At 40.2% G+C, this 14,763-nt stretch overlaps 1 protein-coding gene across 1 annotated transcript in view; it reads left to right on the top strand.

The window, feature by feature from the left end:
* Nucleotides 1–7,059: 7,059 nt before the first annotated feature.
* The window catches only part of MCOLN2 (mucolipin TRP cation channel 2), a 53,869-nt gene continuing 46,165 nt past the window's right edge, over nt 7,060–14,763 (top strand). The window contains exon 1 of the mRNA XM_069478144.1: nt 7,060–7,136. Coding sequence (XP_069334245.1) covers nt 7,060–7,136 — 77 coding nt within the window. The remainder of the gene's footprint in view (nt 7,137–14,763) is intronic.

The following is a 14,763-nucleotide window of genomic DNA, read 5'->3' as shown; positions in this document are numbered from 1 at the left end:
CTGATCAAAAATTGTGGGATGCAGTAAAAGCAGTGCCTAGAGGGAACTTTATGGCATTGAATGCACATATTAGAAAAGATGAAAGACCTAAAAATCAATCCTCTAAGCTTCCACCTTAGAAAACTGGAAAAAGGAAAGCAAATTAAATCCAAAGTAAGCAGGAAAAAAAAAAATGAAAATTACAGCAGAAACCAATGAAATTGAAAACAGGAAATCAATAGAGAAAATCAACAAAACCAGAAGCTGGTTCTTTGAAAAGATCAATAAAATTAATAAGCCACTGGCCAAGCAAACTAAGGAAAAAAAGAAAAGATACAAATCACTAATCTTAAAGTGAAAGAGGGAACATCACTACAGATCCCATGGGCATCAAAGGATCATAATAGAATATTATGAACAACTGTAGCCCACAAATTTGAAAACCTAGATGAAATGGACCAATTCCTTCAAAGATACCATTGCTAAAACTGCCATGAGAAAAAATAGATCATCTGAATAGGCCTGTATCTATTAAAGAAATGGAATCAATAAAAAATAACCTTCCCAAATGACAAAAGTCAGATGAAAGAAATCAAAGAACTAAATAAGTGGAGAGATATTCCATTTTCATGGATAAGAAGGCTCAATATTGTCAAGATGTCAGTTCTTCCCAACTCGATCTATAGATTCAACACAATCCCAACTAAAATCCAAATAAGTTATTTTGTGGATATTCCCAAAGTTTATATGGAGAGGCAAAAGACACAGAACAGCCAATATAATATTGAAGGAGAAGAACAAAGTCAGAAAACTGACACTACCAAATGTCAAGATTTACTATAGAGCTCCAGTAATCAAGATAGTGTGGTACTGTGAAAGAACAGACAAGTAGATCAATGTAACACAATAGAGAGCCTAGAAATTTACCTACATAAATATAGTCAACTGATCTTTGATGAAGGAGCAAAGACAATACAATGGAGCAGATAGTCTTTTAAACAAATGGTACTGGAATAACTGCGTATCTACATGTAAAAACCTGAGTCTAGACACAGACCTTATACCCTTCACAAATATTAACTCAAAATGTATCATACATGTAAATGTGAAATGCAAAAGTATAAAACTTCTAGATAATAACATGGGAAAAAACTCCACTACTGATAATCCTCTAGAAAATACAACAGAAATAATATAATATTCACAGTAGAAACAAAATTGGGTTTGGCAATGACTTTTTAAATACAATACTGAAGGCATGATCCATGAAAGAAATAATTGACAAGGTAGACTCTATTAAAATTAAAAACTGCTCTGCAAAAGACATCATCAAAAGGAAGAGAATAGAAGCCACAGATTGGGAGAAAAATATTTACAAAGGACACAGCTGATGAAGTACTGTTATCCCAAATATACAAAGAACTCTTAAAACTCAACAATAAGAAAACAAAAACCCCATTAAAAAATGAGTAAAAGGCCTGAGGAAATACCTCACTAAAGAAGACATACATATTGACAAGCATATGAAAAGATGATCAACATCATATGTCATTAGGGAACTGCAAATTAAAATAATAAGATACCAGTATACACCTATTATTAATAGAATGGCCAAAACCAAAAACACTGAAAATTCCAAAAGCTTGTGAGGATGTATAGCACCAGGAACTCCCATTCATTGCTGGTGGGAATGCAAAATGATACAGCCACTTTAGAAGATAGTTAAGCAGTTTCTTACAAAGCTATGCTCTTACCATACAGTCCAGCAACTGTAGTCTTTGGTATTTAACCAGAGGAATTGAAAACTTATGTCTACACATAAACCTGCACATACATGTTTATTTATAATTACCAAAACATGGAAGAAACCAAGTCATCCTTCAGTAGGTGAATAGATAAATACACATACTACAGTATGTCCATTCAGTGGACGATTATTCCATGCTAAAAGGAAATGAGCTATCAAGTCATGTAAAGACAAAGAAGCAGCTTAAATGCATATTGTTTAGTGAAAGAAAGCTAATCTGAAAAGGCTATATACTGTGTGATTGCAACTATATGACATTCTGGAAAAGGAAAAACTAAGGAAAAAATCAGTGGTTGCCAGAAGTTAGTGGTGAAAGATGAATAGATGGGGCCCGGATGATTATAAGGGCAGTGTTTTTGTCAGTGTGGGCTGCTGTTACAGAATACTGTAGACTGGGGGGCTTAAACAACAAAAATCTGTATCTCATAGCTCTGGAAGCTAGAGAGTCCAAGATCAACGTAACAGCAACCCAGTGTCTGAGAAGGCTGCTCTTCCTGGTTCGCAGACAGCCATCCTCACATGGTGAAGAGAGATGATTTCTCTCCTGTCTTTTCTTATATGGGCACTAATGGCACTCATGATGGCTCCACTCTCAAGACCTAATTATCTCCCAAATGCCCCACCTCCAAATATCATCACATTGGGGATTTAGGCTTCAACATATGAATTCCGGAGGACACAAGCATTCATTACACAGCAAGCAGTGAAACTATTCTGTATGATACTTTAGTGGTAGATGCATGTCATTATACATTTGTCAAAACTCACAGGCTGTACGGCCACAAGAGTGAACCCTAGTATAAAGTATGGACTTTGAGTAATGATTTGTCTATGTAGGTTCATTGATTATAACAAATGTACTATTCTGTTGTGTGATGTTAATAGTGGGTGAGGCTATGCATGTGTTGGGGCAGGAAATATGTGGAAACTCTGTACTTTTTGCTCAGTTTTGCTGTAAACCCAAAATTGTTCTAAAAAATAAAGTCTATTTTTTAAAAATTAAAATAAGAATAAAAATTTCATGACATATGAAACACAATCACTCTCTTATTTACTTATTGTCTATGATGATATAGAGTTGAGTAGTTGCAAAGGAGACGGTACAATTCACAAAGCCTAAGATATTTACTCTCTGACTCTTTATTTTATTTATTTTCATTTCTCTGCAACAACTGAAGGAAACTCTCTGACTCTTTACAGAAAAAATTTGCCAATTTCTGACCTATAAGATAGCTTCCTGAAAACTGGCTTACTTTAGATAGAAAAATTGAGTTGCATTCATATCTCCCACCATATGCAAAGTTGAAGTACCATGGAATTTGAGGTGAAAGATAAAACTGAAATATTACAGAAAATACAGGAGAATATTGGTGACTTAAGGGCGGAGAAAGACTTATTTTAAAAGATCATAAAAGAATGAACTATAAGGATTAATTTTGATTTTATAATTCAAAATTCAGGACAGCCATCAAGGAAGAATACCATGAACCAAGTTAAGAGATAGATGAAGACTAGAGGAAGATATTTATAATGTTTAAAACTGGTAAGGAATTAATATCCACAATATATTATAATACAAATACTACTTGCACTTACAAAAAAATGGAAAGGATGGGAAAGTAGGTAAATAAAGGGCATTATTTTTTTCTCCTATTTTATTCTGTTCTCCCTCCACATACTCTTCACAATAAATATTATTTTTGTCTGCCTACCCTAAAAAATTGTTGCATTCCTACTATTAGCCTGTATCACATTTTCTAGACTACCTAAAAAAATTTCCCTTTTAACATTGTAAATTAGTGAAACTTTCATGTGAAGGCAACCTGCTAGGGAAATTCAAGACCTCTGGTTTGTAAATTTTAAATGCCATGTTATAATACACTATTGAGCAAAAGATTCTTGTGTTATTTGGTTATTGGTCATTATAAATTTGAGTCAGGGCACAAAGCTTTTTGTCCTAGGACATACAGAACAGAACATAGATGTTTGAAAGGAACAACTCATAGCATAAAACAATGTCCATTACCACCCAGTGAGAAATGAGCTAGCATCTTTATCATAAAGAAATGATTTAATGACTTAATGCCTACCATGAGCTAAACTTACTAATTGAGAATGGTTAGATTAGGTGCCTAGAAACTATAGTTCATATCTCTTAGTATGCATGGTATTCGAACTCTTTAGCCATCTGACTCCAATTATTTTCCACTCTCACTCTCCTCCCTTCTTCTCTACCCCAGTTCCCACACACTCTTAGTTTAATATTTCGTAGACCCTTGCCGCTTAAAGAGTCATGCATGGACCAGCACCAGCAGCATCTTCTTGTTAGAAGTGTGGAAACTCAGGTCCCACTAAATCAATCTGCTTCAATAAAATCCCCTGGTGATTCATGTGCATATTAAAGTTTGAGATCCCTGGATCTCTCTTTTGAAACTATTTCTCCTTTTACTTTGTTCTATAAGAATTTGTTTACTGTTTATTTTTAATTTATTTATTTTGAGATGGGGGTCTTGCTATATTGCCCAGGCTGGAGTGCAGTGGCTATTATTGTGCACTCATTGGACCCTACATCCTCCACCTCTGGGCCTAACGTGATCCTCCTGCCTCTGCCTCCTGAGTAAGTACACCATCACACCTGGCTACTATTTATTTTTAAAATGATACTTTTATATCTACTGATAATATATGCATTACCAATTACAGCTTTCCAGGTACATGTACCTCTTCTTCACTTTGTGAAACTGTTTACAGATTGTTACAGATAGGAAACTGTTTACAGAAACTCCTCCAAGTAGAGAAAGCTACAAAAGGGCAGCAACTGTTTATTAATCCTGTCTCTATTAATGTAGCCATGTGGTTAAAATAAAGGTTTGGGGGACCTGAATAGAAATCTTGGACCTGCTCTCTACTCTGTGGGTGACCTCAGGTAAGTAACTTAAGCCTCTCTAAACCCATTTCCTCATTTCGAAAGGGAAAGGATAATATGCAGAATGCTGAGCATTCTATAACGTTATATAATATTAATACAAATCAACCTAAGTATCTAGTAGGCCCTCAGGGTTACTTCTGGCCCTTTTGAAGTACAGAGCTTTTGTACACAGTAGATATACTTAAAAATGCAAACCTTAACTATGAATTTTCTCTTAATTATTTATACTGGTGAGCTATTCAGAAGAATTATCTTGAAAGCATTGAAAGAATTGTCTAGAAAACACTTATAATGAGAAGTTTACTGATACAAAAACTGTATCCTAGTTCACAATTCCCTTCTAAAGAGGCTGTTGCCATTAGTGGAGGACTAGTAATTTGGAGCTAATAAGTTTGTCTCTTTATGGCAGTTTTTCTTTGAATTTAAAAGGCTTTGATAAATTCTTTAGCATAAAAAGTACATAACAGTTCTTAAAATATACCTCTAACACTCTCCAGTCAAGCCACAGTCTCCCTTTTTCACCGGAGTCCACATCCTCCCCACAAGAACAGAACTGTAACATTTCTTCTCTTTGTCTTATAAAAAGGAACCTAACCACACCATTGTTCCACCCACCTGCAAGGACTGTGACTACACAGATGAAATCGTCCAAGCCTGTCTGTACCCAGTGACCTCTGATGAAAGGGGCTCAAAGATAAGGCACTTTTGCCTAATAACCCTTTGGAAGTGACTTTTAAAAAAGGGTCAATTATGTATGCTTTTATATACATCGTTCTGTCCAACTGCTTTTACCTGGAGACGCATATTAAAATAATTACCTTGCAGAATATTCTTTGCCCTAGCTAAACCCAGAGAGCTTTTAAACACTTGCTGATCCAAAGGGCCTGGAACTCAGGACTTTTGCTGCTGCTACCTTGTGAGACTCCTTTGGGAAGAGGCTGTCGGCCATATCCAAATTGCCAAGTCAATATCGCTCAGTCGAACACGGCATGTACCCGCGACTCTCATCTCTTAAGATTCATGAACGGCGACAGATTGTCTTGGCCCGTTTCCCACAGGCGGCTTTCGTGCACCAACAGGGAAGAGCAGCAGCGGCTGGCAGGGCGCTTGGGTTTACCAAGTCCAGCTGCTCGGGCGGACGCGGGTCTCCGCCCTCCCTCTGTGCCCGCCACCGCCACGCGGCCACTCACTCCCAGCACAGGGGCCCCTGGAGCTCCCAAGGCGCCCAGGCGCAGGGTGATTCGTTTTTCTTTCCCTCGCGCTTGTCGCACTTTTAACATCTCCGAAACATGACCCTTGCCACTGACTTTCGTGATTGTGCACTTCAAAATAAAGAAACGGCAGCATGAATGAACTTGTCAGTTCGACGTGAAGTCCTAGGGGACTTCGCTTGGTGCTCAGTATTTCCCGAACCCCTCAAACAGAAATGACTAAAGAAATGGACAAATGAAAGGATGTAGAAACAAGAAAGGAATGCCTGGAAGAGTGAAGGAAAGACTGGAGAAATCAGGAGAGGAATGAAGAACGGTAGGAGCCGCGGAGGGCGGGGAATGCCAGGTCGGGCCGCCCGGGGGCGCTGTGCAGGGCGCTCCGCCGCCCGGTTCCCTTTTTAAGGCGCTTCTCCCCAGCCCTGCCTCCGGCGGACAGTCCGGAGCCGGAGCCGGCCCGGCGGCAGCAGTGGGCCCCTGGGACGAAAGCGTGGGAGCCGCGGCCCGGCGCCCGGGGCCCAGACACGTGCGGCAGTCCCACCCTTCGGCGTCCTCCTCCTGCCGCTCCTGGCCGCGCCATGCCTCGCGGCGTGGACGCGCAGGACCTGCTGGTGTGGAGCCGCGCCTCACGCTTGTCCTGGAGGCACCGCCACAGGTCAGTGCCCCAGGGCGCCCCGCGGCTCGACCCTTCCCTCCCCTCCAGTCCACCGTCCCAGCCTGGGGCCCCTCCTCGGCTCCATCCGCCGCCTCTGCGCCCCCGCTCGTCTCCCGGGGCTGGAGAGGCGGGCTCGTTGACACGTGGCCAAAGTCCCCCGGGGCACCGAGGTGAACAGCACCCCTCCCAGGTGGGAGGCGGGGCGGGGCGGGAAGGCCTGGCCAAGCGCCGCATCCTGCCCGGCGCGCACAGAGCCGCCTTTCAGCCGCGGGAGCCGGGCCCGCCGCCGACCCGCCGCGCCTGCTCTCGGCCGGGATCCGCGCGCACCGGGCGGCTGGCAGGAAGGGTAAGAGACCGGGACCCCGCCTAGAAGGGCTCCAGCTTCAGGGGACACGTTCCGGCGAGGCTGAAATGAGTGTGCGGTGAATGGTTTTTCCTGCTGCGAATCCCGAGAGCCGTGGAAAGTTTTGAAGGAGGAGGCATGGTTCGGCAGCCTTATCGTTTTCCTCAGGCAAGGAACCCAGAGAGAGGATCAGGTGTTTTCAGGTTAACTGTCAGGTGAGGCGTCTGGGATGCATCTTTCGGGATACCAGACTCTGAAGAAATCCTCATAAAGTCGATGGCTTTACTGTTCTAGAGTTTTCTTGCTGCCTTAGGATTTCTTGTATTAACTGCTTGCAGTTAAATAAGTCTGGGCTTTGCCTTCCGGAACAAACAGGCCTTTTCCTCAGGTGGGAGGGTTATAGTGTGGTTAACCCCAGTTCCTCTGCCTCTATGAAAGGGCGCATAGTTCAGCCGGGTGGCGCTGCCAAGGAGCCCCTCCTGCCTGGTGAAAGCTCCAGCCACCCAGATCCCAGCTGGGCTGAGGGGGTGAGTACGAACAGGCCACGGCCCCCCCTTCTCTGCTCTCAAAACAACTGTAGTGGTGGGCTGTTAAACTGTCTTAAAATAGTATTAAGACCTTCTTGCTTTCCCTGCATGGCGCTCTCAATAGTATAAATGAACTTAAAGCTAGCAAGGAAAGCCAGAATTCAAGAGGAGAATTTACCTAATTTTTGGTGGCTGCCCAGATTAAGTATTTAATTCTCGGCAAGTGGGAATATATTTTTTAGACTTGGAAAATTTTTGAATTAGAAAACATAACTTTCGTGCAAGCTCCCATTGTTAAAGGTCACATACTTGAGTGTGCACACAAATAGTTTTGAACATGTTCAAATTGAAATATATATATATATATATATATATGTTTGGTTGGACAGTACTGGTGGGAAACAGAAGGTTGTGTGTCATTGTCAATTGAGAATGGAAGAAAGAGTTATTGAGAGATGAGAAAGGTTTTCTGTGGATGTCAGGATGCAGATTCTGATATTTTATGGAGAAGGAACCAACTTCATAGTTCTCCCCAGAAGTTGGATGTGGACTTCATCACATTGAGGAACTGCTCACCACCTCTGTGATGTGCTAACCAAAACAGCACAAGTTTTGGGAAACTCGATAACTTCTTCCTATTGAATCAGAGGTCTCTTGAGATTTAGCTTATCTTCCTGTTCATACCTGAAGAGGAGTCAAATTCTCCTCGTTGGGAACTTTCCACAGGCACACTCTTCTCCTTTAGCAAACCTTCCGTAAACCAGCTTCTGTGGCCAGGACCCTTTGAAAACAGGCACATTTTCGCTGCTTTCCTTGACTTTTCCCATACAGAGGTCATCAAAACAATGCCAATTTTATTTAATTGCCTGTACAAAAAAAATGATAAATGCTGAGAAGGTGTTTGAGGTAGTCACATTCTTTTCTCCCAATGAGGAGCATATTAAAAGTGTTGTTTTTATAAATAAAGTAATAAATATAAAATACCTTAGTGTAGCAAGTAAGAAGAGTTGGGAGATAAATTTTGATCAGAGTGGCAGAGAACACAGAACTGAAAGTCAGGAACATGTTCACAAACTGATCATTTTGGTTAGGTTTCTGTTGGTGAAGTGAAACCCAGAAGAAGGGAATTCTTAAAACTTAGTGGAAAAAGAGGTACCTTCTTGTGGCTACAGTTTTCAAAGTTAAAATAGTGGCCAAAGAAAACTCTTTTGGCTTTAAAAGTTAAAAGTGGACTCTCCCCTGAAGATGGGCTGTTCTCTTTAGCTAGGGCCTAAATATTAAGTTCCATGTGTCAGTTCTAAAGAAATAAGTCACTCTTTAGTGAGCTCTTGCATCATGTTAAGCGGGTCACAGAAGAATTATAGGTATACCTTGTTTTATTGCACTTCATTTTATTTCACTTCACAGATACTGGTTTTTACAAATTGAAGGTTTGTGGCAACCCTGCATCAAACAAACCTATCAGCACTATTTTTCCAACAGCATGTGCTTACTTTGTGTCTCTGTGTCACACACTGGGAATTCTTACACTATTTCAAACTTCATTATATCTGTTATGGTGATGTGATCAGTGATCTTTGATGTTACTATTGTTACTGTTTTTCGGTGCCATGAACCTCGCCTGTATAAGATGGTGAACTTAATAAATGTGATGTGCATTCTGACTGCACCACCCACCAGCCATTTCCCTGTCTCTCTTACTCTCCTTGGGCCTCCCTATTCCCTGAGACCAACAATATTGAAATTAGGCCGTTAATAACCCTACAGTGGCCTCTGATGGTTCAAGTGAAAGGAAAAGGCACACATTTCTCACTTTAAATCAAAAGCTAGAAATTAAGCTTAGTGAGGAGGGCATGTCAAAAGCTGAGACAGGCCAAAAGCTAGGCCTCTTGTGCCAAACAGTCTGCCAAGGTGTGAATGCAAAGGAAGGTGGGGGTGGGGGGTGGAGTTTGAGTGATCTGGATAGAAGATCAAACCAGCCATAACATTCCTTCCAGCCAAAGCCTAATCCAGAGCAAGTCCCTAACTCTCTTCAATTTTGAGAAAGCTGAAAGAGGTGAGGAAGCTGCAGACGAAAAGTTTGAAGCTAGCAGAGGTTGGTTCATGAAATTAAAGGAAGGAAGTCATCTCCGTAACATGATAGTACAAGGTGAAGCAGCAAGTATTGATGGGAAAGCTGCGGCAAGTTATCCAGATCTAGCTGAGATAACTGATGAAAGTGGCTGCACTACACAACAGATCTTCAATGTAGACAAAACAGCCTCTGTTGGAAGAAAGTGCTATCTGGAACTTTCATAGCTAGAGAGGAGAAATCCATGCCTGGCTTCAGAGGACAGGCTGACTCTCTTGTTAGGGATTAATGCAGCTGGTGATTTAAGTTGAAACCAGTGCTTATCCATGCTCCAGATAGTTGATTCCTCAATGTTTTCAAAAGGAGTGTGGTTTGTTCAGAACAAGCACTTAAAAAATTTGCAGCCCTAGTTCTGCTTTCCTGGTCCTTAGGTAGCCAAATGATGATCACAGAAGTTTTTACAGGAACTTGGTGGCATGGTTGTTTTTAGGGAAATTCCTGCAAGTTTAGTGTGTTCATCTTTTAGGGGTGGTATAAAAATAGAAAATGGAAAATGAAAAGCCCCTACGGCCTTCCTTAAGCGTGCTTCTTAGGGTTAAAATGACCATGTCATTTATGTTCTGAGGACTGTGCTGAGAAGGTAACCAAAGTTTTCCTCTTTGCCTCCCTGCCCCCCCAACTTCCGTTAATTGTGGTCTGACTACCCCCAACCTCATCTGACTGGACTTATTTTTTTTCTTTCTCTCTTATGAGACTAATTGATCATGAGAAAATTACTTCATAGTAGGAATTGAAGTGAGTGAAAAAATGATGTGGAAGTAGTTAAAATTGGTCCAAAGTTTCCTTCTGCTGGATTGCCCCCTGACATTCATCCTGGGCCCAACGTGGTCGTTGTTGCAGAAACATTGACTGGTAGTCTCTGTACTTACCTCCTGCACCCCACCCATCACACACAAACTAAGAACACTGATTACCTGATACATATTAGACTCTTTCTTTTTGAAATAGCTTATTTAACTCATAATGATGACTCAAGGATGCACACATGTTCATTACCCAAAATGAAGAAAATATGGAAAACTTGAAGAAAATTAAGATTACTTATAGTATTATGTTAGAGATTACCAAATTGAAGTGTGTGTGTATGTGTGTGTGTGTTTTGGCTGGTTTACGCATGTCTAAACTTTTAAAAATATCTGTATACATATATAAATGCTGACACTTTTTGAAAAGTAGGATCTCAATACATCTATTTTGTACCTTTAAAAAAATTTAACAGTATGTTATAGACATCTTGAAGTCAGGAAAAAGTTACAAATAGAGCTGCAATTAACATTTTTTTAACTATCTTTCTGACTGGCTATATTTTTAAATTTGTGGTATAAATCTGTAGAAGTTTGATTCTTGCATCACAGATACTCTTATAGGTACTGACCAAGTGTTCTTCAAAGTTTACTTTGCCTTTAATACTTGGTAAATAAAAATTAAGTACTTTACTTAGCATACTGGTAAAAGAAAAACAAACAAAAAAATAAAATAAAGATTAAGATAGACTTTTACCAGTCTGATTATTGGTGAATTTTTGTTGTTAAATGTTCACTGGCTTGTTCAGATCCTTATTATATTGGATTATCTTTTTCTTATTAGTCCTTTGGAGCTCTCTGCAGGTAACAGTTAACTTTTGCCTGTTTAAATATATTGCAGATATTTCTCCAAATCTGTCTTTTAACCTTTTGAAGTCTTAAATTTTTGTGTTAAGATCTGTCAGTTATTTTCATGTCTTCTGAATTTTGTTATACTTAAAAAGGCATGTTAAATTATTTTAAAAATTCTATATCTTATACTGCCATCAATTTTATTCTTTTAATATGTCTAAATTTTACTTTTGCATTTGGTTTCAGGGAGGACTCTAACTTTCTCCCAAATGGATAGCAAATTATGATAATGACTGATTGAATAGTTCATTCTTTGGAAATACTTTAGGAGTAATGAATAAAACAAAATAGGGTTTCTATCAGCAAACTAGGCAACTAAATTACCTAAAACCTTCTAATGTATTTTGGCTAAGCAAGACTTTTCGATACGTTTTTAATTCAGTTTTTCATATCAATATTTTATACTTTCTATTGTTATGTTATTAATATTGTTATTATTTTCTCTTAAGCGGTACTAACCAAGGAAAAATTCATGTAGTCAGAGTTGTTGTCTCATTCGTTGACTCATTTATTTTTTCCAAAAAATATTCATTGAACACCTGTTATGCATTGTATGCTCTGGTGTATGCTGGGGTATACAGTGATGGGCAAGACCAGCCCTTCATGAAACTCTCTTGTAGGGAGGACCAATAAAGATTGTGATCTCGATTATAAAGTAAATAAAGTGATGTTAGAATCAGTGGGGAAGGCCACATTTAATAGAGTGGTCAAGGAGCCCTCTCTGAAGAGGTGACATTTGTGCTGAGAGGTGAAGGAGGATGAGAAGGAACCAGACATGCAAAGAACTGGGGGAACAACAGTAGGGTAGATGAAACAGCAAGTGAAATGCACAAAGTGGAGTATGTTCCATGGCCAGGAAGGAAGCCATGGTATAGTGAGGAAGGGGAAGGAAGGTATGGTTGAAGTGGGCAGGAGTCTTTTAGCCAATGGTAGGAAATGCTAGAAGGGTTGGATTTTACTCTGAGAGTGGGGGAAAGCCCCTAAAGGGTTTTTTAAAAGGGAAGTGACTTGTGTGTTTTTTTCTAGAGAAAGCCTATCTCTGAAACAGGGAAGCGACTTCGGACTTATGCTTTTAAAATTACTCCTCTGGCTACTATGTGAAGAATTGGGAGGCTCTTGTACTTTTTCTTTGAGAGATGACAGTGCTTAGACCAGGGAGGCTGCCGTGCATATAACAGAGGTGGGGATGTGAGAGCTGAAGAAAAGGAGAAACTAAAGCACACCTTACAGCAGGGCTCCCATAGTTTGCTGCGAGTTAGAATCTCCTGGGAAGCTTATCAAAATCCTGATGCCCAGTTCCCACCTCATATCTATTAAATTACAATGCATAGAGGCTGGGAGGCAGGCACTGAAATCTTTTTTAAATTCCCAGGTGATTCTTCCGTGCAGCCAAGGAGGAGAACCTCTGAATGGACTAGGCATTGCAGCTGAAGCATTTGGATGAATGTGTACAGATCACTGTATTGAGCAGATGAGTAGAGGAGCAGATGGAAGACAGGTCTGAGAAACCTATTAGACATGTGGGTGGAGTTTCAAGGAAGGGGTTGCATAAGGGAGGCTGTTCAAGGGAGAGATTTGCTGGAGATGAAAATGTGAAAGTCCACACCATGTGGGTAGTATTTAAAGTCACAGGATTGGACAAGCTCTTCTAGGATGGAGGCTAATAGAGAACATAAGAGCCCTGGACTGTGCCCAGGCACTGTGACTTCTAGAGGAGTTTGGTGTCCTGGAAGCTGAGAGAAGAGGTTATCCCAGGGAGGTAGCTGTATCAAATGCTGCTGAGCCACTAAGCCTAAGAAGTGTTTGTTGGAATCTGAAGATGGTTTGCTCTGAGCAATTTCAATGGAATAATGGAAATGGAAACCCAGTATTTATTTGTTCTAGAGAATCTGAAGTGCAAAGATACCTTGAGTAAGGTAATTACTGGGTTCATTTCATGAGATGTCTTTACTTTTTTTTTTTTCCTTCTTATCTTGATAACATAACCGTGTAGAAGTTTCCTGAATTTGTGGACTAGGATGGCTGTTTGCCAAAATGTCACACATTTTTTAATGAGAGAAATCGTTTGAAACATGAGTATATTTGAACATAACATTTTTTCTTCATTCCTGACCATTATACAGGCCATTATTTCTTAAAAATTATTAATTCAGTGATCAGTAGAATTGGATTCTTATAATTGGGGGCAAGTTGCAACTTTGGGGTACCTTAGTTGCCACATTTGTAAAATGAGGAGATACCAACAGGTAACCTCTAAGATGGAGCTTTTAAAACTTGGCTGAACATTAGAATCACCTGGGAAACTTTAAAAAAATTCCTGTGCCTGGGCTGCACCCATGTCAATTAGGCCAGAATCACTTCGGGTGGAACCTGGACATCCGTATTTTTGAAGCTCCTCAGGTAGTCAGTATGCAGCCAAGGTTGAAAACTATGGCTGTAAAGTCTCGTGTAGCCCCAATCCTGAGTTATTTTATCCTTTGGTATTAATATATTCCTTGCCCTCAATGAAATCAGGAAGAAGAATGGAATGAATACTGGGCAATCAAGTAGTAGTGTCTGTTTCAGGAAGTCTCAACATTTCCTTTTCAGACTTCCTTTCATAGGAAGTGATTGAAGGATGCTCTCCACAAAATGAAGGAGTAAAGCAAGGAGTCCACATGGGATCCAGAAAATGGGGAATCCAACTTTGGAAGGAGATGAAGGAATTCCCACAGCGATGGCTTTGAATAGGGTTAGAAAGCAACCAGTGTAGGTTGGGGCAAAAGGATGAGAGCTGTGGGAACTGATGGCTCCAAGACAGAAAGGAATGGACGGAGTACCTGGCTTTTGTGTATTTAAGGGCACAGTCAGAGTCAGTCAGAGTTTGGTCATAAAGTCATGGTTGGTATGTAGAAAATTAAGCAAATGGGAAAAAGGCAATTAATTCCAGAAAAAACATTTTTTACAAGGAAGAATATAACATTACAATGTATTAATAGTGTAACTGTGAAGAATTTTTGCATATTCACCTCATAAAACCTAAATGTTAATCCAAATTTTTGTTGAAACTTCATTGGGAAGATGAGCGGGGAGGTGAAATGCATATGTTGGTGGGGAGGGGCAAATATAAGAGCTAACTCCATATTTTCCAAGGGAGGATGCAAATTGATACTATCTAAAAGAGGAAAAAAATGGTGGCATAAGTATTATTTAGAAATATTAAAGTAAATGACTGAAAAAAAAAAACAAAACCCCAGATAAAAGTGGTTGCCTCTAAGGAACAGAAATCAGGGGTGGGGTTCACTATACTTCCTTCTAAATTTTGTACATGATTAAATTTGAGGCTAAAAGGGACAGTTGGGAGTTAGGTGGGACCAGATCACACAGAGCTACATAGATGTGGGTTCCTGGTTTGGGGGCCTGGGATACTGATTGTACCGGTCACTATGATGAAGATACAGGATGAAGGATAGATTTAGGAAGTGGCTTGCCCTGCCTCCCTGCCCCATCACCTGCGACTAATAAGAGACAGTTGTGAGTTAAAAAACAA

This window comes from Eulemur rufifrons, chromosome 8 (assembly GCF_041146395.1).
Source record: "Eulemur rufifrons isolate Redbay chromosome 8, OSU_ERuf_1, whole genome shotgun sequence".
Taxonomy (NCBI): Eukaryota; Metazoa; Chordata; class Mammalia; order Primates; family Lemuridae; genus Eulemur; species Eulemur rufifrons.
The sequence above is the reverse complement of the archived record's forward strand: the minus strand, read 5'-3'. Positions and strand labels throughout refer to the sequence as shown.